The sequence below is a fragment of the Culex pipiens genome, chromosome 2 (genome assembly GCF_016801865.2).
Source record: "Culex pipiens pallens isolate TS chromosome 2, TS_CPP_V2, whole genome shotgun sequence".
Classification (NCBI taxonomy): Eukaryota; Metazoa; Arthropoda; class Insecta; order Diptera; family Culicidae; genus Culex; species Culex pipiens.
The window spans coordinates 184,661,280-184,685,643 of record NC_068938.1 but is presented as its reverse complement, the minus strand read 5'-3'; the positions used below and the strand labels follow the sequence as shown (position 1 = coordinate 184,685,643).

At 45.8% G+C, this 24,364-nt stretch overlaps 2 protein-coding genes across 2 annotated transcripts; one reads left to right on the top strand and one right to left on the bottom strand.

Moving 5' to 3' along the window:
• Positions 1-3,109: 3,109 nt before the first annotated feature.
• LOC120415411 (polyribonucleotide nucleotidyltransferase 1, mitochondrial) lies at positions 3,110-11,167 on the top strand. Its single transcript, XM_039576939.2, has 3 exons — positions 3,110-3,383; positions 3,438-5,442; positions 10,861-11,167. Exons 1-3 carry the CDS (start codon positions 3,232-3,234, stop codon positions 11,053-11,055), a joined length of 2,352 nt encoding a protein of 783 aa, XP_039432873.1. The 5' UTR covers positions 3,110-3,231; the 3' UTR covers positions 11,056-11,167.
• On the bottom strand, positions 11,090-24,240 carry LOC120415414 (cytoplasmic dynein 2 heavy chain 1). The gene is made up of 8 exons (XM_039576943.2): positions 24,055-24,240; positions 23,490-23,988; positions 23,306-23,436; positions 20,884-23,252; positions 16,359-20,832; positions 12,131-16,302; positions 11,571-12,074; positions 11,090-11,497 (listed from the first exon to the last, which is right to left on the bottom strand). Exons 1-8 carry the CDS (start codon positions 24,089-24,091, stop codon positions 11,219-11,221), a joined length of 12,465 nt encoding a protein of 4,154 aa, XP_039432877.1. The 5' UTR covers positions 24,092-24,240; the 3' UTR covers positions 11,090-11,218.
• Between the last annotated feature and the right edge of the window lie 124 nt (positions 24,241-24,364).

Below are 24,364 nucleotides of genomic sequence, written 5' to 3'. Positions count from 1 at the left end.
ACTGCGAAGCAGATTCTGGACCCTCTGCAGCGCGTCTGAATGAAGAAAAAAAGTATCCGTGTAACTCTTGCCATACGCGGAACCGATCCCGGACATTGTGCTGTGCCAGCTCTGGCCATTCCAGCTGCTTGAATGTGGATCCGCGACTACAGGCATATGTACGACGTTTTGCTGAAGGCAACATAACAAGTGAGCACAATCTCTTTACTTTGAACGATTAAAAGCAAGTTGAACAACAATTCCGAAAATAATTTAGGGTCTTGCTGGCCGATGGGAAACTGCTGATGGTGGAGGCAACCGGAACACCGAATGACACTACTTCCCCGGATGTGGTACAACAAGCATCGGCTCAATCACAGCAACATCTGCACCCGCGTCCTGCTGCGTCGTTTAGCCGGAAGTACACTCGTCCTGGCCGGAGGTTACCGGCGAATACAGCGATAAACAGTCTGTCGGATATTCCTACGTAAGTTTGCACTCTTGACCCTGAAACGAGTGACTTATTTTGGTGTTCTTTCCACAGAACGATTGTAGACAGAGCGAAAGTCGTTTTAAAGCGCTCCCACTGTCAGGCCAGTCTTGCGGCCCAGTTTGGAAACCCCAATGGATAAGTTCGCCATCAGTCCCGTTCGTGAGGCCGTTTTCTGTCCAACTCGGTCACCCGCGGGAGTAGTGGATGTGATTTCTGATTACTTCCGTTGCAACTCCGCGGCCAATGGTCACGTCAGATCTGGAAATGCTGTCGGCAACCAAAAAACGTCAGCCTCAACAGACACGTTGCAAGAGACCACAGTTGGCGTCCGGTTTGCAGCTAAGCAACAGCGTAAAGACACGATCCGGCTCGCGCTCGGCTTGCCCATTAAGATGGTGAGGAACCCGCGTGTCCCATGACCGGTGATGGATACCGCGAGGCTATCGAGGAGTTCGATAGCGACGAGCTAGGAGCGAGAAGAGAGCGCTGTTGAGCGGAACTGAGAAGGCGCAAGACCGAGCACACTCTGCCGAGAATGAAAAATGTATATTTCATTATATGTAATTGAATGTTAATGAAATAAAAATTCTGTTGTGTGCCTCTCTCTCTGGGCGGCACGATGTTGGGGTTCTCGATGGCAAGTCGCTTTCTTGTCGTTGATTTGGGGCGAGAACGGAAGGAATTTAGCAGGAAGAAATAAGCCATCTAGGCAAGTCTCTGTGATTAAGGCCAACTCTTAACGGTTCCCGGTGTGTACAAAATTCGCCAGTTTTCGTTTCGGTACATTGAAGATCGAGAAGCAGCCGATTCCGTAGCGCTTCTGGAACGTGAGGTGGTTTAGTTGGAAGCACATCCGGTCACCGAAGGAGGGGACCTTAGCCGTCATCTGGATCAACCAGCTAAGCTTCCGGCACTTGCCTGTTTCAAGGAAACCGTTTCTGTGGCCAAAGCTAACGCCTACATCTGAATCGACGAAATGACCGGCGAACTGGAAAAAATGTTGAACCGCTACTTCCGACTGCACAAATCGCTTCCAAATCGGACCAACTGGAAGTGCTCACCGGGACAACATGTTGCACGAGGACGTCACAATCAAATACGGCCACAACCGCATCCCAGCGCCATGATGGACCTGGACCGCCCTGGAATCTTACATTCAAATCCATCCGGTTTCATAAAGTGACCTATACTGCGCTTCCGTTGTCCCGTGAAGATTATTTGGACGATCGTGGCAATCTTTCTGTTTCCAGGCGTCACAGAATTAACCGATAGATTAGTCGATCCCAGAATCCGAGAGAAAATTGTGCTTAAAATATATTTTTGGTTAGATTCCTTCGTAAAATAGCCTCGTTTGTTTTGGTGGTTTGGTTTTCTGACGTTTGTTCGACAGGCCAAGATAAAATAAAATGGTGGGAATACTCTAATTGATTAGCGTAACCTTAATCAACTAACTAATAATTTCTAATCAATTAGTCGAATATTATAATTGATTAGAGCATGTGTCTCACCCCTCGGCTATGTCTCACTCAAAACCTATGTTTACAAATTGTTTAAGACGAATTATCAGTAACTGTGAATGGCACCTGCCAAATAACATTGAATAATCTTACTCCTGTATTATCACTGCGCTTCAAAGCTATACATAATCTCGTAACTTCCATCCGGTTGCTCTTCTGATTCACGAAATTCCCCCACTTCTGAAAACTTTAATATGTATCATCAGATCCAAAATGTTTCAAAACGAGTCACTTCAACAGCAAAAAATATGTCACGCTTGAGCTTGAACAAAGCCTTCTACTTTGTTTATGTTTACAGCTGTAGTTCAGTTGTATTAGTGAGGAGCAGTGGGGATCATTCGGAAATCACGTTACGCATTCTGTCTTTTCAGCACCCAGTATCCTACTAACACATTTTCAGGTTCCTGGCGCTCGTGGGGTGTAAGCACAGGGCAAACCAGCTGCCCTAGTAGCAACCTGCGCTAACTAACATTCCCGTCCCTTAAAATCGAGATCTACAAACTGACATGGCGGGCGCCGCTGGTGGCCAATAACTGTTACCTATTCGCAACTGATCTAGCTTTAGCAACCGTGGTGTTTTATCTTTTCAGCACATTCATACATGCTGTTGATAAGGGAAACACCACTAGATCGTCGAAGCATATGACCAGTAGTGCTGAAAGGATATTACGGTTCTGTTCAGCAACGGAGGGGCAACCATGGGTGGTTTCTCATGCTCATAATAATATTGTCCGTTTCTCTCGAAAGTACACGCCGCGTGGCATTTCAGAATGAGCCGCAGACACTGTTGCCAGCGATTTTCTGCACTTTTGGTGCAATAAAAAACATTCCCGGCAACAATGCCATGCAATTCGAAGAAGAAGATCATCAAAAACAAAACGCACAGTATTGGATTTGACAGCGCGCATTTGCCGAAAGTGCGACGCGTCGTTTCGAGGCCTGGTATGCCGCGTGTCTTTTTCGGGAATACGCGCAGTAATCTAAGCTTCAAATTTGTTCTGCAAAAGCAAAAAGTACGCAGCCACGACCGCTAGCACCAATCACAAAGAAATAATTCGTTTGTCGGCTTCGGCCTCTTCCCTTTCTCGCCTCGCAAACGACGAGATTCAAAACAAAACGTGTGCTTGTCTGACAGCCGGTCCGCGCGGTTTCACAACATGTTTTCGTAACCGAGTCTCTTTTTAAAATTTGTAACAAAAATCTCGCGTTTCTTTCGTGAAAACTAACCAAAAGTAGCGAAAAATGTTAGCCCACTTGAGGTTTCTAAATTCCTGTGGGAAAAGTGCAAAATACGTGCTTGGTTCGGTGAATTCACTCAACGCTGGAGCGTCAAATCTCCGTCGGTTAAGTTCCGGATTGGAATCACCCGAGGTGGACATCTCGCTCAGCACAGGGTAGGGTGGTCTGCTTAAGCAGTTTAAATTATGTCTTACAATTTTCTATTTCAGTCGCGTAGTTCGCATTTCGTCCGGTAAGTACGCGCGCTTCGCCGATGGATGTTCCGTCGTGACGGTCGGGGACACGGCCGTGATGGTGACGGCGGTGGCCCGGCAGAAGCCGGGGGGCGGTGGGTCAAACGCTTCATTTTTGCCACTGGTGGTGGACTACCGACAGAAGGCGGCCGCGGCCGGTCGAATTCCCACAAATTTCTTGCGCAGAGAGATGGGCCCGTCGGAGAAGGAAATTCTGGCGGCGCGATTGGTGGACCGCTCGATGCGGCCACTTTTCCCAGCGGAGTTTAGGTGCGACACGCAGCTGGTGTGCAACATGCTGGCCATCGATTCGAGCAATCTGCCGGATGTGCAGGCGATAAATGCGGCTTCGGCGGCGCTCAGTTTGAGCGACATTCCGTGGAACGGTCCGGTGGGGGCGGTTCGAGTTGGGTTGGTGGACAACGAGATAATAATTAATCCGACGCGGAAGGAGCTGCAGCTTTCAGCGTTAGATTTGGTCGTTTCGGCTACGAAACAGAACCTGGTGGTGATGTTGGAAGGTCGGGGCAACATTGTGAATGAAAATGAGCTGCGGATGGCGATTAAGAAGGGCACGCAGGAGGCGCAGCTGATCATCAATGGGATCGAGAAGCTGCAGAAAAGCCACGGTAAGCCAAAACGGGCGTTGGAACCGTTACCGCAGGCCGATGAGGAGATTGAGGCGGCTGTGAGGACGATGTCCGAGATGCGGTTGAGGGAGATTTTCCGAGATTTCTCGCACGACAAGTTTAGTCGGGACCAGGCGGTTAGTAAGACCCGAACGGACACGATCGATAAGGTTTGGTCGAGTTATCCTAGTGTAGATCCGGGGTTGATAGGGGAATGCTTCAACAAGTTCACGAAGAGTGTCTTCCGGGAGATGGTTTTCGAGGAGAATCGACGCTGCGATGGTCGGTACTTGGACGACTTAAGGAAAATATCATCCAGCGTAAACATGCACAAACCACTGCACGGTTCGGCGTTGTTCCAGCGAGGACAGACGCAGGTTTTCGCGACAGTTGCGTTGGATTCGCAGGAAAGCGCCCTTAAACTGGATCCCATCACATCTCTGGACATGGGCGTCAAATCGAAGAACTTTTTCCTGCACTACGAGTTCCCACCGTACGCGACTGGTGAAACGGGCAAGATTGGTCCCGTAGGACGGCGAGAAATCGGTCACGGCGCCCTGGCCGAGAAGGGCTTACTGCCAATCATTCCAAACGACAATCCGTTCACAATTCGCCTAACCGCAGAAGTACTTGAATCCAACGGATCCAGTTCGATGGCCACCGTTTGCGCGGGCTCCATGGCCCTCATGGACGCCGGCATCCCCGTTCAAGAAGCAGCCGCCGGAGTGGCCATCGGCCTAATGACCAAATACGAAAACAACGACACCAAACACCTTCAAGACTACCGAATACTAACCGACCTGCTCGGCATTGAAGACTACCTCGGCGACATGGACATGAAGGTCGCAGGAACCCGCCGCGGAATGACCGCCATCCAGGCAGACATCAAAGTCCCCGGAATACCGCTCAAAGTCGTCATGGAGTCCCTCCAGAAAGCGATGGAAGCGCGCTTCAAAATCCTCGACCTCATGAACGAGTCCATTAGCACCGTTCGCACCCTGAAAAAAGACTGCTGGCCCGTCACGGACAAACTCCAGATCGAGCCCCACCAGCGATCGAAGCTGCTCGGCCCCGGGGGAATCAACATCCGACGGCTCTATCTGGAAACCGGCGTCCAGCTCAGCCAGGAAGACGAAAACCAGTTCCGGATATTTGCCCCCTCGGAGGCGGCCATGCACGAGGCGAAAGAGTACCTGGAAACGCTGATGAAGACGGAAAAGGTGCCGGATCTGGAGTTTGGCGCAATTTACACGGCGAAAATCGTCGAGATGAAGGACACCGGCGTGATGGTGACGCTGTACCCGTCGATGCCGCCGGCGTTGCTGCACAATTCGCAGCTCGATCAGCGAAAGGTAAGTGAAATTTTGATGTTTGGGACTGGGAGACTGGAAGACTTGAAGACTAGAAGACTAGCCAGCATTGCCTTGGCGTTCTCGATTGCGAGATTCCTACTCGAGATTTGGTGTCTGAAGGCTTGAAACGTTGAGGTAATTCAAACCTCTTTTTAAACCTAAGATCCAATCCATCCCTTGATTTCAACTGACGACCAGGAACTCTACCAAGAGCAGGGATGCCACTTGGTTTTTGAAAATGTCTGTAAAAAAGTCTGTGTATGTCTGTGCATTTGTCTAAAATTCAAATATATCAATTCACGGTCATTGAAATCCATCAGAAACTGCGTTTTTAAGCATTTGAAGTCTAACGAAATAAGTTTCGACAAAAAAGATTACAAAATATTAATTTAATGAAGTTTTTTAAAAGTCTGTGCACCTCAAAAAATGTCTGACACAAGCTCAAAAGTCTGTGAAACACAGACAAATCTGTGTATCTGGCATCCCTGACCAAGAGGGCTTTCTAGACAGAAATTTAACAACACATTCAAAGTACGTTTACATGGCAGATGGAGGTTTGTTTGCATCAAATTTGCTTTCTTTTTCTAGCAAAAGTTTTTTGTCAAGCGATTTCTAGCTGTTTTTTTAACTGACCGCCCGATATTTCAGCCAACTTATTTCGCTGGGCTGTGACAGCTCGAGCTCGATCATTGTTTGCATCAGAACACTGTGATGAGAAGTTCGTTATTTTTGGATTAAATTATTTTTTTTACTAGGCCTAGAAAGCCTTAGACAAGTTTTTTACCCAGGGAGACGACTCCTACACCTGGACTGAGTTAACGACCTAATCACTAAAGAGTAAAATTATGTTTTGGTTACTATTCGAATTAATAATAGCACTCAAACATCAAAATCAGTTGTTAAACTTATGTTGACATTTCAATCCAATTGATTTATGAGCATTGCATTGGCTGATGCACGAAGTGATTTGTTTACCTTTTTTGATACCCTCCGTAAACGTCAAACCATACAAAATTGCTGCCGGATCTTTTCTGGGAGAGATCCGCAATTTGTATTGATTTGACGTTTGCTGAGGGTACCGAAAAGCTTGGTTATGTTCTACTTGCAAAATCAATATGGTATCAAACTTTTGACAGCTGTCAGTCGTTGAAATAAAGGAAGTATTAGACTACGACAAGCAAACAAACAAACTCGCAAACCAACTTTTTGATAGTTTAGCAGTTTGTCTGCACGTCAGCCTCCATACATCTGGCTTTGGTTGCGAGTTTGGCAAACTGTTCAAACACGAAATAGTGCGGGTTTGTTATACAGTCGACTCTCTGGTTGTCAATATCCAAGGGACCGTCGAGGAAGAGAATCATCAGTTTACAGAACGATGCAAAATGAAGACTCGCTTGAAAATATTTTTTTCTTGATACCCAGCAATGGGAGAGAATCATGGCAACGTCTATCAAACAAAAAACAACCTAATGTCAAACACCCTTCAAAGCTTCGTTTCGCCAAGAAAAATGTCTATGCAAGCCATGAGAAAGTGAAATTATTGACAACCGGAAGAGATTTTCAAAGCAAACAGAATCCAAGGGACCGTCGAGGAAGAGATCCTTCAAGCAAGGGAAAATATCGAGGAATGAAGATATTTGAAGTATGCAGATTGAAGGGACTGAAGAATTCATCGATATATGGAGAATTATTGATATCGAGAAGATTGACAGCCAGAGAGTCGACTGTAGTCTAATTCCTCCTTAAATTATTTTCAAATGTCGGGTTTTGAAATTTTGAAAATATTTTTATGGAAAAATAAAAAAAAATAATCACAATACAATACTTGTTCTTTATACTTAAGGCTACCAACTCTTGCTGAGCAAAAATCCGTACACTTTGCCGATATGACACCATGGTGTAACAAAAACTGTCAATGAATTATTTAGATAAATTTAATTTAATAAATTTGAGAATTAAAAATATAAAACTTTGTCGTTTTTACAGCTAACAAATTTCACAAAATGCTATCAGAGTGCTTAAGACTTGCACGTTTAAAAGTATTCATAAAATAAACCGTGATTTGAATCATTATGTTCTTCAATTTTTTTGTTAAACGTTTAAAAGTTTACGAAATTTCAAGTTTGTTTTTACGAATAATATCGTTCTTAGTGTTTTCACGAACACTTTTCTAGAGTTTTTTTTATTGAAATGACAACAGTTTACAACAGTTGACCACCGTCCGAGACGGTTGGCTCAGCAGTCTCAGCAAATCAGTTGTTTTATTCAATTGGAAATATTCTACGTGCCTGGACCACAACAACAACAAAACACAACGTAGGGAATTCTGAGTCGGCCCCTTGGCCGAACAACTTCTTTTTAGTCAAACTTTTCCCCCATCGACTTTTTTGAATTGTTCGATTTAATTTGATTTTAAAAAGGTCAACAAATAGATAATTTTTCTAATTTCAGAAAGTTGATTTTTTTAACATAAAAAATTCGGACCAGTAGAGCATTATCACACTCAAACCCAGATGGTTTGACACCAACTGTTGTTAAATGAACGGGGTTACTTTTTAGTTTGACACCCCCTTTTTACACGGAGTTCACACACACTACTAAACGTTTGTTTTGATAGTGTGCGTGAGCATCGTGTAAAAAGTGACAGTTCGTCACTTTTTAGTTTGACTTCGACCAACCAATGGGATACAAACTAAAAAAGTGTCAAAATTGTCAGAGATGCTTTTCTTTCAAAATTCCTTAAATGCAAAAAAACGAAAAGAATTCGCAATTTATACCTAAAAGTATCTATAAATCAAAAACAGTACATTACATCAAAAAAAGTTTCAAAGTACTTTTCGAATGCAAATTCAACTTTGCTCCAAAAAATGTTTTTTTTTTTGCCGGATTGGTGTCTTCGGTGTTGATCATAAAATCCTTTCTTAAATTACAGAATTTCATTCATTTACATACCCATTTTGCATGACCCCAAATATGTATGAAGACCTGTGTGGAAAAACTAATGTTGCAAAAATGCTTATTTTGACATAAGGAATGCATGGACGTAGTTGTATCCAAATCAAAAAATGAAAATTTGAAAATCGTGAACAAATTGCGAAATTGTAGAGATCTACTACTCCTTATTGACCGGGAATTGAATTGAATTCAAATTCTGACAAAAAATCAATTGGTGACATCTTAGAATTTAGTGATACGATTTTTATAGTTAAAAATTGAAATATGTAAAACATCTTTTATATTTAAAAGGGCTTTATTATTTTTTCTGTTTTCGTTTTTTAGTCTTTTTTTTTGTTAAAACCACCAATCGAAGAACTTATTAACTAATTTAACAATAGGTCTATTCCTGTACTTGCAGAATTGCAGAATTTCTGCAGCTTCTGCAGAATTCTGCTGCCAGCATAAGTCACTTTTTTGCAGCACGTTCCCGTACTTTTCAGTTCGCTCTCTTCATCTCTCTCTTTTGCAGAAGTTCTGCAAGGAGAGAAACCGCAAAACTTTTGCTTGGGTAGCGCGTTCCAGTACTTTTTCTGCAATATTGTACACAGTTGAGTGGATTTACTCAAATTGGGTATTAAAGTTTTTTAATTATTTCAACATATTAAAAAATGGTTCACAAAAAAAGTAATTGAAAGAAGTTTACCTCTATAACGGGGATATTATTTTTTATGCAGTACAACGTTTTATTTAAAAAATCAAGGATGTATTATTTATTAAGTAACTAGAAATTAATTATGCTTAGGTAGAAATTAATATTAGAAACAACTCAAATTTTGTACATTAGGTAAAAAAAATACAAATTAGAGTTTTTTTTTATATAGAAGGGACCAAAAACACAAGTTTTAATTGCAGAATGTTTGAAAGATTATTCATAATAACATAAATAAATTATGACTGGATGTCACATGAACAACGAACAACGCAGCAAAATTGACAAATTTGAAAAAAAAATCAAAAACTCAAAATTTTTGAAAAACTCTAAATCAAAGATTTGGAAAATAAGAAATCCATAATTAAAAATATAAAAAACTAATATTTTCAAATTGAGAAACTTTCAAAAACATAAATCAGATATTTGAGAAATGCAAATAATTATATCAGAAAAATATAAAAAAATAAATCAAAAATTCAAAGCTTAAAAATTCAAACAATTATAAACTAAATATTTTAAAATGTTTAAAATTTCAAAAGAATCTTAATTTAAAAAATTCAAAATAAAAAAATAAAGGTTGAAAAAAATCGAAATAAAAAACTAATGTTTAAATATTTATGAGTTCAGAACTCCAAAAATTCAAAAGCTACAGTTAAAAATAATAAGATAGAAAATTAAAGAAATTATAATATCGAAATTAAGTAAAATTTAAAAAAATCTGTAAATCAAAAATTTTAAAACTCAAACATAAATAAAATAGAAACAGTCCAAATTTCTAATCTCATTTTTTTGTTGAGGTACTAGCCGTGCTGTAATACTATGGCTTAAGTTATCAATTTGTTATCATGTAACAATAATAACACTAAAAAAATCGCTTTACCATTTACATGAATGAACTAAACCTGAAATCGTTAACATAAAAAAAAAGTTCTCAATAAAACAAGACATAAAAAAACTACCCCAAAATCATTTATTATTACAACTAATAATAAAATGCTTGATTTCACCCAACTTGCAAATTTTATGTAAGCGTGTACTCAACATCCATCACACCAAATTGCAGTAACTTTTCAACAAGAAAGAGAAGAGAGAGCTTGCAGAAAAGTACTGGAACGGTTTTGCTGCAACTTCTACCTCTCTCACTTTACTTTTGTTGCAGAAAAGTACGGGAACGCTATGCTGCCATTTTTGTGCAGAATTGCAGAATTCTGCAGTACGGGAATAGACCTAATGCAAGGCTGTATATCAAAGGTACTCGTCATCTTGCTTTGCATTAGTGTGAGTGCATGACTCCGTGCCACTAAAACCAAAACAATAACAAAAGAACAATGGGCCGTGCCAGGAAAACCAAAACATAAACAATGTCAGTGTCAGTGGAGTGAGAGAGTCAGAGATAGCGAATTTGACAACCGCACTACTACACACTCAATCGCGAGTACCTTAGGTAGAAAGCCATGGACCTAATGATTGTTGTTTTGTGTAGGTTTTGGCGGAAGCAATACTTACCTGTAATTGTTTTAACATTTTTGATGCTTGAAATGGTTTATATAAATGGTATATAATGTTTTGGAATTAAAATTTTGTGGGTTGCCTAAATTTGATATATGTTTTTTGACTGAATGATGAAATATTAATTAACAACCTACCTTATTTTTTTAACAATTTCAAGACAAATTTAACAGACTGTCGTATAAAAAACAACAACAATAAGAAAAGAATTAAAAATCTTATCTAAAAAAAAAACTCCCCCAACTTCCACTCTATTGCAGATCGCACACCCGTCGGTACTAGGCTTCGAGGTGGGCTCGGAAATTCAAGTCAAGTACTTTGGCCGCGATCCGGTGTCCGGGTTTATGCGCCTCTCGCGCAAAGTTCTCCAAGGTCCTGCCTCCTCCCCGGTCCGCAATCTTGACCGCTCTTCTTCCAACGGCAATGGAAGCTCGCACGATGTGAAGTCCTCGTAGGGTAATTTCACAGAAATAAAAAAGACTCTAGAAGTGTGTTCAAAAGTAGTGTTTAATGGTGCTTAAAAACCTTTGTAAATAATTCACTTAAAAATACAATCGTAAGACAAACCGTAACTGGGGTGTGACTAGGTGTTTTGTGAAAGAAATTGTCCCTATAGAATTAGTAGCTTTCCGGTACGATCAGAGCGATTCCGGCTGCGACGAGCTGCGCTCGACTTAGTCCTTGTCCGATTTCGATTGCAATCTGACAGATTAGTGCATCGCGGGAGATGTTGTTGTACAGCGCAATCTCGAACCGATCTTCCCTTTTGGCGCTCGATTTTTGATCCACGGTTGACACAGCATAGTCCAAAGTGAACGGTCCCGTAAGGTTGGAACCAGATTGCGGAGTTCCGTGCTGGATTCCCAGCTTGCCGTTCGTTAGGCAACCGCCGTCGATCTAGAAATTAAGACATAATTTAAAAAAAAGTAAGTTAGACGTTAGAAAAAAAGCGTTCGTATTCGTATCTTACCAACAGCGACGCCACCGTAACCGCCCTCTCCTGCTTTCGCTCGTCAAAGTACGCACACAGCTTCAGCTCCGTGGTGGACACGCCCAGCTCCTGCGACTTGACCATCTTGAGCGTCGTCAAAAAAGCCTCCACGTTGAACAGATTGTTAAAGTTCACCTCCACGATCGGGTTCTCCTCCGCGACCTTGTTGTACAGCAGTTCCGTTTCGCGCGTTTTAAACCCAATCGCCTTCAGGTACTCGATCACCGTCTTCGGTCCGCTCCAAAGTCTCCGCCACTGCAGCGGCACCTGGTTGTCGCAGATGGTTGTCAGGATGGTGCGATCTTTGCCGGAGATGGTCGCGATCTCCTTGAGTGAGCCCTTGATCGTCTGCAGACACCCGTCGATCGCTTCGTACAGGTTGCGCACGGTAATTAGTTCCGAGAGCACGAAGATCATCCACGGGTCGTGGCGGTTCCGGTTGCGATCGATGACCGAATCGAGGCGGGTGGCGATCGTTGCGTTCTGGAATTGTTTGTTCGGGGTTAGTTGAAGATTATCTAGAATATATTAATTTTTACCATCAGCTTGTTCCAGAGATTGATGATCGGTTTGATCCGCTTCTCGTAGTTCTGAACACTTCCGCCACTGAAGTAGCTCTGACGCAGCTCTTTCAAGGTATTCCTACAAAAGATGACATCCCTAGACGCGTTCGTAGATGCTGGTATTCCGTACAGATTGGGCGTATCCGTGTCCGGTAGCTGCTCGACCACCTTCAAGTAGTCCTCCAAATGATTCGAGTTCGGAAAACTAACGTTCATGAACATCGGCTGCCACCGGCTCGTCATGATCTTCTCGTCGAAGAATTCCCGCAGCAACAGCTCCAGCTTCTCAAAGTCGTTATCGTTGTCGATGCGACCTCCGTAGCCAACCTTCTCGCAGAGACCCTGTATCAGTGGCCAGTGAATCTTGAGCGTGTTCGCTCCCTCCGTATACCGAATCAACTGCATCGCTGTTCGCAGATCGGACTCGCAAAAGTCGTACCACTTGCTCCAACCTTGCGGCACGTACGATCGTCGTTCCTGCACGATCGAATGCAGCAGAAACAGTCCCACGTACAGCTTGATCGACTTGTAGTCCCGCTTTTTGGTCGCGGCTCCGCCGTGCTGTTCCAGCAATAACTTCATCTTGTACTTTATTCCGGACGGTGGCTCGAACATTACCTTGTTGCACTTCTTCAGAAACACTTCGTACAGGTTGCGATCGGTTTCCGACGTCAGCCACAGACGGAACCCTTCGGCCGGAGTTGCCTGCTTGAGTTCTTCGTCCAGATGACGTAGCCAGTGCGGAACGGTGTGGATGTTCTTGATGCAGGTCCAACCTCCAGCCGATGCGGCTTCCGTAATCAGCTTGAGTGCCTCCTGTTCGTGACCCTTGCTGACGGCGAACTCGGAGTACTTTGAAAGGCCAATGGTTTGCTTGGCAAATTCTCGTATTTCGTCCGAGGGATCAATTCCGGAGGCGGTTATCAGCAGAAGTGGTTCCTCAGCGACACTTTCGTCGGAAAGGACCTTGACGGAGGGACGTGTACTATACAGAGTTTTAAGACCCAAGATGTTTTGAACAGAGCGGGTGATCGTTCGGATCAGCAGATCCGGTCTAAGCACTTGTGCCACCAGGATAGACTGGAAGTCACTGACGCCAACTGGGACAATCCCGTCGTTCGATTCGATATACTTCTCCCAGATGTTTACGTTGTCCAGGTTCAGCTTTGCGTACAATTCCGGATGTTGCTGCTTCAGAGCGATTAGCTTCGGAACGCACTCCTGCTTAACCCAGGAAGGAATCTGCTGATCCGGGGTGTGCTCTGCATTGGTAAAGTTGAGCACAAACGATTCCCACTCCTTCTCGGGAATCTGCTCCGAGAATGCTTGCTTGCAGATGTTCAATCCCAGGATCATCTGCTCGTTCTTTGGCGTGCTACGACTTAACAGCGAAAATATTCTTCTGATCAGCAGCTTGTACAGCTCCTCTACACTCGAGTGTTTCTCGTTATCGATGACCGTCAAAAATATCGACGTAAATTTGGCCACGTTGATGCTGTAGAACCGTTTGATACCCATGTAGAACTTGGAGGCCAGCCTGCACAACTCCTTACGGCGATCGTAGTGCTCCATCAGTTGGTCCCGTATTCCGACAAACTCACCCAAAGACTGCTCGATCGAGCTTGCACTGGCCTTGATACTGTTCAGCGTATTCAGCAACGGCTCATTCTTCAAGATATCTCCAGACGACGAAGACAACTCCTGTAGCAACTTGTTCTGCAAGCTCCGCTTTTCCTTCATCAGTTTTCCCTCCTCCTGCAATAGATCCACACGCTTCTTCTCGACCTCCGGATCCTTCGCCAGCACCCACCTCGCAGTTAGAACATCCGTCAGCCCAGCGACCGTTGTGGTGAACATCAGGTTCATAAAGTGCGCTTGCAGTTCCGCTCCCAGGTTTATGCGTTCGTTTTGCGTTACCAGTATCAGCTTGAAGTCGTCATGCAGGTCGATCAGCTTGTTGCCGACCTGAACCATGCGCTTGTTGAATCGGCTGTGGATGCGGGTGAAGAACAGGGATAGCAGTGGAGTTTCGATCGAGTTGACGTTACGGACAATCAGGATCTTTCCGAAGCGAATCGCTAGCTCCAAGATGTAGCCGAATCGTTCCGCAGATTGGTGCGTTAGCTCGAAGGTTCGGTTCAGGTACTGAAGGTAACTCGTTAGCCACTTTTGACCTAGCTCAGTGGGATCCACTAGAAGAGGGACCGGTGTAACGCCAAACGGTAGCATCAAAAATTGATTCAAAATGGTTGCATTCTCCCGATACTGCTGGTCTGCTGTCAGTCCCATGCTTTCCCATATGATCTTGTCCTGATTGGTGATGAGTTCGTCGAGGTCGAATGGTTCCTCGCGCACCAACTGTGCAATTTTGTTCAGTACGTTTTTTCGTTGATCTAGCGATAGATGCGACAAGTGCGTTATACAGAACGCTGTCAGGAAGCTTCGCTTGTCCATGTTGGCTATTGTTGCGTTCAGTTCCTCGAGTTCCGTACTCCAGCTTACATACTCAGAACTCAAGCTCTGTACGAGCACCTCCGCTGAATGTAGCGTCTGCTTGGCATCTTGCAGCTTGATCTCCAACATGGCAGCTTCCTGCGTGTAGCTGTTCAACTGTTCCGACAGCTCCTTGACCTTGCCGTTAACGTTGTCCAACCCACTGGATAGAGACTTCATCTCGGATTCTGCCTTCTCCAAGTTCTCCCGCAGCTCCGTTTGTTCCCGCTCAAGCGGCTTGATGCTCTGAATTACCTTCGAGTACTTTACGTTCGCCATAACCCATGCCGCTAGGGGAGCAGCTGCCGCCGAAGCTCGCTTTGCATTTTTCTGCTCGTACGAATCCGCTTTCGTTTGCAGCAATTTCTCCACGGATGCGCAGTTTTCCGGACTGATTCGTACCGGATCCAGCGACCGAATGTCCTCCTTAACCCCACGCTTCGCCAGGAATGTCTTCATGCTGTTCCACGACGTATCCCGGATACCCATCAACCGCAGTACACCCTCCAGGATATCACGAACCGCTTCCGGTGGTGCTCGCAGCGATCGTATCTCCGACAGGGCTTCCGTCTTGATCTGTCCGACTGCAGCGCTCGCCTCGCGAAGTATCGGTTCCACCAGACTGAGTTCTTCTTCGATAGCCTTCTTCCGCTCCATGAGCTTGACGCTGCTCTCCTGCGTCTTCCGTTGCAGTTCCAGCAGTTCCGTTTTCTGATCGTTCGCTCCTCGCATCGTGCTTGATATCATCTCGAGCGATTGGTTGGCGAGCTTCCGCTTCTCCGCGAGTGCTTTCTGCTTCTCTTCGGCCTCCAACTTGAGCTTCTCGACCACTTTGTGAGTTTCCGACAGCTTGTCGACGCCGATCTGAATCTTGTCTTTGTAGAGTTCCTTGTCGGATTTGTTGTTGGTGTAGATATGACGGTACGAGCGGACCAGCAGCGTTCTTCTCTTCGGTGAGTAGGTCCACTCGCTGATGTTGCCATCAAGAAGATCGTTGAAGAATGTTGGCTGTGGTACTACCGGGTCTTTGCCAATGTCCGCAAGGTATTTCGTCAGACTTGCACAAGGTGTAATTTTATCTTCCAGGATCCAAAGCATCTCCGATTTATGGTACAGCGCCGAGTAGTTCTCAAAGAGTTCCCGAATTTTCGGCGAAGAATGTTCTAGCAGTATCACCAAGTGGAAGTTATTCCTCAAGCGTTGCAGAAAATAGGTAGCCAGCGGCATTTGGAACGATTCCAGAGCGGCTTGAGCTTTTAACGGGTTGGCCAAATTCTCCAGGTCGTCACCGAAGAAGTCGGTCAGTTCGGCACCTTCCAAGATAGCTTCACAAGTTTTCATAATGTCGCCAAGATATTCGATGACGGAGTGGTCAATGTAAAAAACGACCGGTTCGTTCTCCAAGGCGCAGTTTTGCATGACGATTTTCAGATCGTTGTTAAAATCGATCAGCGAATAGTTCCGGGAGGTTTGCGGAAAAGCAACCTTGATGTTCAGCATGGAACAGGTCACGTAGATGACTTCCAAGCGGAAGGAACCGATCTTTCCGCAGATTACTAGGTTTGTTTGAGGACGGGAAAGAGCACGAACGGTTGAAGCGATGAGGTTTAGGAAGGTATCCGACATGGGAACGTCTACGACGATTACTTCGGAATCTGGAAAAGGAGATCGATTAGTTATGGTAACGTTAGGAACACTTGCTGACACTTACTACACATCTCGATCGTCTGATTGACCATCTGCTTCAGGTACTCTCGATCTACCAATTGCAGTTCGGAATTCTTTTGACCTTCCTTCGCAACAAACACGGCACTCGAATCGGACTCCAGCAGCATTCGGAAGTTGTCCCTAACAATTTCATCGAACGCCTGCCGATCATCATCGGTCACCAGTCGATCCCGGAATATCCGGTTGCACTCGTACCGCAGTGCTTGACTAAAGTTCTCTTCTGGGTAGTGCAGAATTCCACTGATCCATCGTTCGATCATTTTCGGTGTGAATCGATAGTGCAGAACTTCACTGCGGTTGAACCGAGACTGAATTTCGAAGTAGATGTTCATGATCGCCCGTACGAGATCGTTCAGTTTTAGTTTGGTAGGGGTCTTTCCAAGCTGGTTGTAGATTGGTAGTATCATGCTCTTGACGATACTTTCCATGTCCGATTGGTTCGGGTAACCGATCCGCACCAGGTGACTTATGGACAGGAACCTGGGAGATATCTGTACCTTGCTTAGGTCCGAGAGGGATGCACAGATCTGAATTCCGGAAACGCTGATCCACTCGAGCGTGTCCGAGTAGAAGCCGCTGCGGTTGATGATCTGTAGTAGTAGTTCGACGACCTCGCAGGTTCCCCAGGAATCGATCGAGCACAGGTCGATGTTTTTGAAGTAAAGTACAATCCGGGAAAATTTGGGTCGGTACTCTTTTCCCTTCACCGTTGTCAATACCAGCGAGTTTTGCTTCAGGGTATTGAGGATGCTGGAGGTTTTGAGCTGGGCACTGCAATTTATGGTCACCAGCTGGTATCCGTTGAATTCGGCGACGATCGTCTGCAGCAGCAAGCTCTTACCGTTACCGCTAGGACCAGCAAGGAGTGCTACCTGGCGATTCTTGGATCCAATTATATGTTTCAAGAGTTCTCCGTTCAGCTTCATTAGCGGAGTCTTAACCAGTACGTTCGTGTAGACGTTTTCGTTGATAAACGACCCAGCGATCTCATCGGTACTGTACAGCTCGATCATGTCTCGAAAGCTGTTGAAATAGTGGTACTCTGCGACTGAACTATCCGTTACGGTGATGTCTGCCCAAGAATAGACCTGGTTTGAGAGTTTGTTCTTTGCATCACTGTTGAGAACTCCGTTGAGTCCACACAGCAGATCTGCGCAGAACTGCTCGTTGCATTTCACACCATCGATCGCAAGTAAGGCAGATTCAGCTAGACTCACAAGAGAATATCCAACAGGTCGAAATTTACGTTCCTCGATCCAGTCAATCGCTTTGAAGAAGTGCTGCTCCAGGTAAGACTTCAGGATATCGGCGTTGGCTTGCTTTGCCAGCCATGCGTTTACGATCAGCTGATAGGGGAGATCTTCTTCGTTTAGGTTTATGATTCCCATGCGGGAAATGGTGGCTGGTGAGGCCGTCGACAGATCGTGCGTCTCAAAGATAAAGTTGACGTTGCTACCGAACTGAATTCTCCAGCCGGATGGCAGCGTTAGCAGTCGGTTGTCGTCCAGTACCGAATTCAGAGCCTCTATCCACTCCGGGTCAACATCACCGTCGCAGATTATCCACGAGGTGACCGTTTTAGGTTCTGCGTTGACTGCAACTGCGGTAGACGTCAGTACTCCATCTGTCCACTGCCGGGTGTCCGGATCGAGGTTGCCCAGCAGTTGTACGCGGTTCATGGATTTCGGCGAGATGATGTGCGCTCGGATTGTGTTACCTTGGGTGAGAAGAGCCTCTTTCAGCACTGATATTATAGTTGACTTGCCAGATCTTGGTGGTCCAATGACCACAACTCCCATTCGCTTCTGCAGCTGTGCGGCAAGTTCCAAGCACTTGTCCACCTGTCTGTTGTTTTGTTGAAATCCTAGCACTGAAAAAGCGTCTACCACCTTTGATCGCAACTCTTCATTGTGAGCGCTTGCGATCGCTACTTTCGGGAACACGCTGCCAAGAAGAATATCGAACCGTCTACAGTCAGCTAGCGTTAGTCGAGACATGGTGTTGGATCGGATTACGTTCACCGCTAGCCCGGCTTCCTGATCATAACTCAACTCGTCCTGAGATCCTTTTAGCGCCGATCCGCATGCAGATAGGATCGCTTTCAGCTCTCTCAAACCCCAGTCGTAGTGGCGCTGCTTGGACAGCATCTTGTTGGCAAGTTCAAACAACTCTACGATCTGCGCACCGATTTGATCGGCATGCTTAAACCCTTCCACAAAAAGGGTAACGCGAGCGATTTGTTGCGGTCGTGGGGCTTGCATCGCTATTGGACGGAACAGTGCTTGCAGGTTCAGCGGAAGTTGTTGACGACCTCCGTACTCTTCTCCGGCGGGGTTAAGCGTAACGAATACACAGCAATGGCTGTTGAGCGGTATAGTTGCGTTGTTCAACTGGACCTCTTGCTGTTTGTCTTTAAGTGCAACCTGCAGCGGTTGTATCAGCATGGATATTGCGGAGAGCGTAGCTTCCTGAAGCCTATTGAACTCGTCGAAACAACCCCAGGCGCCGGAACGTGCTAGTCCGGAGAGGATCAACGCCATTGCGGCGGTATCAATTTTTTCATCACAGTTGAAAACCAACACCAGACGGCCTAGCATAGCTCCGAGAGATTTGACGCACTCGGTTTTACCGGTTCCAGCAGGCCCGAACGGATTACCTCCCAACCCGAGCTGCATTGCTTGGGTAAGGATCAGATAGCAGTTGTGTGCCAGTGAAGTGTACACCAGTTTGTTGTAGTTGCCGAGGAATTCGTAGGAGTATTCGAACTCAGCGTAGACCATCTTGACTATTACGGTCCCATTGCGATCGATGTAGAACTTGAGTTGCTGAAGCCAGTACCAGTCTTGGAGATTTGTTACGTTGTGGTTACTGAGGTAGTCCACGGTGGTAGATTGGTACACCAAATCTATTAGCAGAGATCGTAGTTTTATCTGAGTCAGCGTGTCAGTACTGTTGTGAAGCAGCGTCGAAAACCTATTTATCTCGCTCTGGATGTGTCTCTTGAGATCCGCTAGTTGCATTCCGGAGATTGCTTTCTCCGTGCGACGTGTAAAATGGATTGAGTTGACCAAACAGATAATCTGCATAGGAAAATCTCGGATTACGCGATCATCGAACGCATCGGACTCTAGACACTTTTTGATCAGGGCTTTCAAGGTCATTTTGATCTCTACGACTAATGTATTCAACCATTCTTCAATCGGTGGTGTGATTGATATGGGATTCGTTAGTGATACTTCGTCACCTTCCTCACTCCAAAACGTAACAATCCGGGAGTCTTGTATTGTCAGCTTGAATATTCCAGGAAACAGCTTTCGTATGTGCTTCTGGATGATCGCTTCCTTCGAAGACTGACCCAATATTTCCAGCAGATCATCGTCCGATAAGAAGTAAAACCTGGAGAATACGTTTCGCTTTGTAGTGATGTATGAACTCAGTGCGTTCTGACATCGAGATATTTGGCTCTGTAGTGTTTCTATGATCGATAGGACGTTGTTGATTCGGTTCACGGACACCACCCTCGGATCATCTGCTATTTCCTTCATAATGTAGCGGAAGTTCTTGTCGATGCTTTTGAACACGGCTTCCTCTTTTTTCAACGTTCCAGCACCGAATATCGGCTGCAAGTAGATCCACTTCTTCTGAATCTGATTCAAATGGGTTATGATGTACTCAAGGTTGTTCAACTTTTCCTCCCAGACGTTTGCTTGATCTGAGAAAGACTCGAACGAGGCGGAATTCTTCGCCGACTGCAACAGAAACTGGTTGTCGCCAATCTTGTTCAAAGTTTCCGTGTAGTCCTTGATCAGCGCCACTGCCGAACCTTTCGAATCGGTATGTTCGATGAGCTTCAGCATTGCGGTTGCACTCCACTGTTCCAGCTCTACGATCGCTTGTCTTATGACGTGTTCGGATGCTGCTTGCCGTACGATCGATTGGATTTCTGCCGCTTGAAATTGGAGGTTTTCCGATACGGCGAGAACGTCTCCCAAGCACAGATCATGCTGGGATTTGGAGTCAATTTTCAATAGTTGGCAGATCTTGGCCCAGTGCTTTTCGATTAGGGCTTCCGACTGAAGAGAGCTAAGTATTGGGATGCACGCTCGATAGCGTTCCATCGTTGACACGATACGAGTGCTAGCGACACTTGGCGGCTGATTTGGGGATTTCTCCCACCGTGCTAGAAAGTCGGTTAAAATGTGTGGTCTACGCCGGTAGATGGTCCACTCTTCGTTGGCAACGGTGTCGTAGTCGTTGGTAAATTCGTTGAAGATTTCCCAATTTTTGCCTTGATCGCGGATCTCCGCTTCAAGTTTGGTGAATATCTCGTCGTAATTTTCGGGGACTTTGATGTTGAACTTTTCGGTTTGCTTCCGTAGGGTTTCTCGTTGACTTATGATGGTCTGCCACTGACCTTGGCGCTCCCGGAACAACGTCATGTCCGCGTTGTCATTGGTCTGGAAAAGGATACGTGAATCATTTTTGATATAGTTGATATGTTATCTTACCTCGAGATCACGTATAGTTGACTCCCATCTGATTGAGAACTTTTCAGCTTCATCGTTCAGCTCGTTGATCTGCCTCAGAATGTTTTCCTTAATAATATCCAGTCGACCCTGCAGCAGCGTCTGGTGGTTCTCGATCAACGGCTGCAGTTGGTTCCACTGAATCAGGATACCTCCAAGAGCTGAAACACGTTCCTTGCACCATCCAGCCAGGCAGCTGTCCTTTCCCTGCAGTGACTTCATCAGTTCGGTCATCTTGGGCAGATCGCACACGATCTTTTCGTACTTTGCACTGGACTCCGAGATGCCCCATTCGTCCTGGGGGATGTTCTGCAGCACTTGGAATGAGTACGCCAAGTATTCCTGCAGTACGGAAATGCTGTCCAAAATTGACGTTCGCAGACTGTTAGACAGTGCTTCCCAGTAGCGTCTGCTGATGGCATCGACGTCCGAGCACAGTGGAGCGTAGTTGACGATCAGGCAGTCGATCTCCTTCTCGGACTGTTGAATCCGAGCGATCTGTTGGCTGAACTTTTTGCAAGCCCGGAAGTTGTTATCCCAGTGCTGCCAGGTAGTGCAGTGTACCGTACACAGCTGTTCCATGTCGGTCATACCGAGGGCAATGAACGGTGTCCAGCTGTCTCGAAACTCGATCAACTCACGGAACACTATCTCGGACTTTTCGTAGAGTACGGAAAAGTGTTGAGCGTTACGTTCGATCATCACCTTGAAGATGGCCGAGCTCTGCTCCGACAGGCCTTTGAAACCCAACGGTTTCTCGATGAATCGACGAAGTTGTGAGTAGTATTTGGACTTGACTTCCTCTAGGGTTGGACGGAAGAGAATTTGCTGCTGGCGAAACACCAAATCTACGTGGATGTCCGGGAGTTTCTGGTGGACATCCAGCAATCCGGCGACGTATTGGTACTCGAGCACCTTGTACAGCTGGTGATCCCAGTGTAATTTGAAAGGGTTTAGGTTTGTGTAGCCTTGTTTTTCGAGGTTAAAGATGATCTCACGGAGAGTTCGCATTTCCTCCTTCCACACGTTGCTCTGTCGTATCAGATCGGTGTCCATCAGCTTCAGTACAGACTTCTTTGCCTGCTCGTGATAACCCGTCAGCGCGTTGTTGTCCTTGGATAGCCGCTTGATGGCGTCCTGCAGACTGGTTATGTACCGCTCAACGGAGTCTTCATCGTTCCATGATACGGATTCACTCTTGACAAGGTTTGCGAACTCCATGGCGTTCTTCAGCATGATTGGTCGTTGACATGGGATCATCCGATCGCCGATTGTGTTGTGGAACAACGCAATCTGCTGTAGCCTTCGCGCGTATGAAATGAACTTTGTTGAATGTGTTATGCTTTTCTGAATCTCTGGATCCAGTTTCAGACCGAGGTTCTGCAAGTGGCGTGCTTCATCGCAGAACGTTACGATCTTCGGCCCAAAGGTGACCTTCATCAGCTGTCGTTCAGCTTTGTCGAAGATCACCACCGGTTGGTTTTCCCGAAGACTCAGCTCTCCATCCCGGATTGCGCTTTTCGAGTTTTCGGTCCAACTTTCAAAGTTGGCATGGATCATTGCTTGAATTTCTTCGTGGAACGCTGTTATCTTTCCGAGGGCCCTCTCAAAACCTTCTCGATCGTGAAGAATCTTGGAGGCAACGGCTTCCAGCTGTCCGATTTGCTTCTCCACAACACGATACCAACGGGTTTCCGACACTATCGGTGTCACATCGTCTTCGGTGTAGTTCGCATTGGTCAGCAGCTCCCGGAGCTCACGGATGATCGTGGGAATGCTCTGAAAGAGCTGCTCCCGCTCAACCGTTAGCGTTTTCAGGACGTACGGTCGGTTGAAGATGTCTTTGTAGCGATCGAACACATGGATTGCCTGGCGTGGATTGCCGACGCTTTCGTGTATCTGTTGCTTCAACAGGGCCACAATCTTCTCGTCGATCTTGGCGAGGGATGCCTCCATACGTGACTTGGCGACCTCCCAGCGTTTGTTGCCCAGCGGAGTGAGGTCGTAGATGTTGATTTCCTTGAACGGTTCGGCAATGTCACTGATGTTGATAAAGTATTCGTCACTGTCGAAGAACAGCGCGTACAGCAAGTCTTTGGAGTTCTTGATCTCCAGGATCTCGGTGTAGCGCGTGCGAAACTTGTCCAGCTGTTTGGACTTGTACGGGTCTCCGATCCACGCGTGTTGCTCGTAGTTGGGCCAGAACAGGCGCGTCAGACTGTCGAAGGTTTGATACCACGCTTCCAGCGTTTCCTTGACATGGTTGATGGCTGCGTCTAGCAATATCGAGCCGGTATCCCAGATGTCCAGCTCGTTTAGGTTTTCGGTACACGTGGTGACGACGTGGGTTGCTGAAAAGAAACTTTTGTAACTGTATCTCCAGAACATAAGTAGATAACCTTACAGATAAGATCGAAAATGCTGCACATCCGATTCTGTGGGTAGTGGTTCGGTAGTCTCCAGATCTCATCCAAATGGGACTGACAAACGTCTATGAAGTCGTCAAGCTGGGTCAAGTTACCCTCGGTTGAGTCCCTACAATAAATCATACTAAATATCTCAGACAGACACCGATTTACTATCCATACTTCATGCTACTATTGACCTTCTCCAGTATCTCAGCGAATGAACGCGCTGCTTCGCGATCCGCTTTGGTGGGCAGCGTTCGTGTCTTTTGCACCCAAAACCCAATTTCATCCTGGATCGAGAGAATACCGGACTCGGTCAATCCTAGCGACAGTCCCAGGTTGGAATGTAGGTTCTGCAGGATGTTCTTCACTTCTGACGAGTATTCGGATTTTTTCAAGATGTACGGAGAAAAAACTCGCTGCAACGAGTTGTAGATGGACTTGGCGAGGCCTCCCTCTAGGGTTAGCATGCCGATCTTGGGTGCCGTCGCCGGACTGTGGTAGTCCAAGTTGGGGATCTTGTAGAACAGCAGGCAGTACTGCTCTTCCACGGGGACCGCATTTTGGAATAGGACTTCGCCGTCCAACGACACGGCGGCCAGAATCGTAACGTCGTCATTTTCCAGAAAGTCGGTAATTATTTCGGAGTTTTCTGCGTTGGACGCGTTGAAAAATTCAACTTTAAAGAGAAACCTCAATTATTTATTGTAATCTATAATTTTGTAGTAAATCTACAATATCTCACCTGCCGTATCGTGAATAAATTTGAATCTATTTGTCATTTCGACACTATTTTAAAGCAAATTTAAACACTTTACAATCATTTTGCCAACCGCAATCTAGTAAACCGGTGAAAATTTTGTGTTGTCCCTGTTTGGTTGCCATGGCAGCGTGGGGTCCCGTGTCGCCAAGGTCACCGCGTACCACGTGGGTGAGCCGGATGTTTGTAAACAAGCCGGCAACGTGTATATTCAACAGGTGTCAAAACAAACAAGCGAGCGGTTGTCACAACAAACAAAACTTTCCTGCACGTGGTTGCGCGCGCGCAGGGAAAA

Excerpts from the sequence above, each read along its gene's own strand:
- LOC120415411 (XM_039576939.2), top strand. The coding sequence starts at position 3,232 with ATGTTAGCCCACTTGAGGTTTCTAAATTCCTGTGGGAAAAGTGCAAAA. Across the intron at positions 3,384-3,437 it reads GACATCTCGCTCAGCACAGG|TCGCGTAGTTCGCATTTCGT; the intron begins GTAGGGTGGTCT and ends TTTCTATTTCAG. Across the intron at positions 5,443-10,860 it reads CGCAGCTCGATCAGCGAAAG|ATCGCACACCCGTCGGTACT; the intron begins GTAAGTGAAATT and ends ACTCTATTGCAG.
- LOC120415414 (XM_039576943.2), bottom strand. The coding sequence starts at position 24,091 with ATGACAAATAGATTCAAATTTATTCACGATACGGCAG. Across the intron at positions 20,833-20,883 it reads CAACTATACGTGATCTCGAG|ACCAATGACAACGCGGACAT; the intron begins GTAAGATAACAT and ends ATCCTTTTCCAG. Across the intron at positions 12,075-12,130 it reads ATCTCTGGAACAAGCTGATG|AACGCAACGATCGCCACCCG; the intron begins GTAAAAATTAAT and ends AAACAATTCCAG.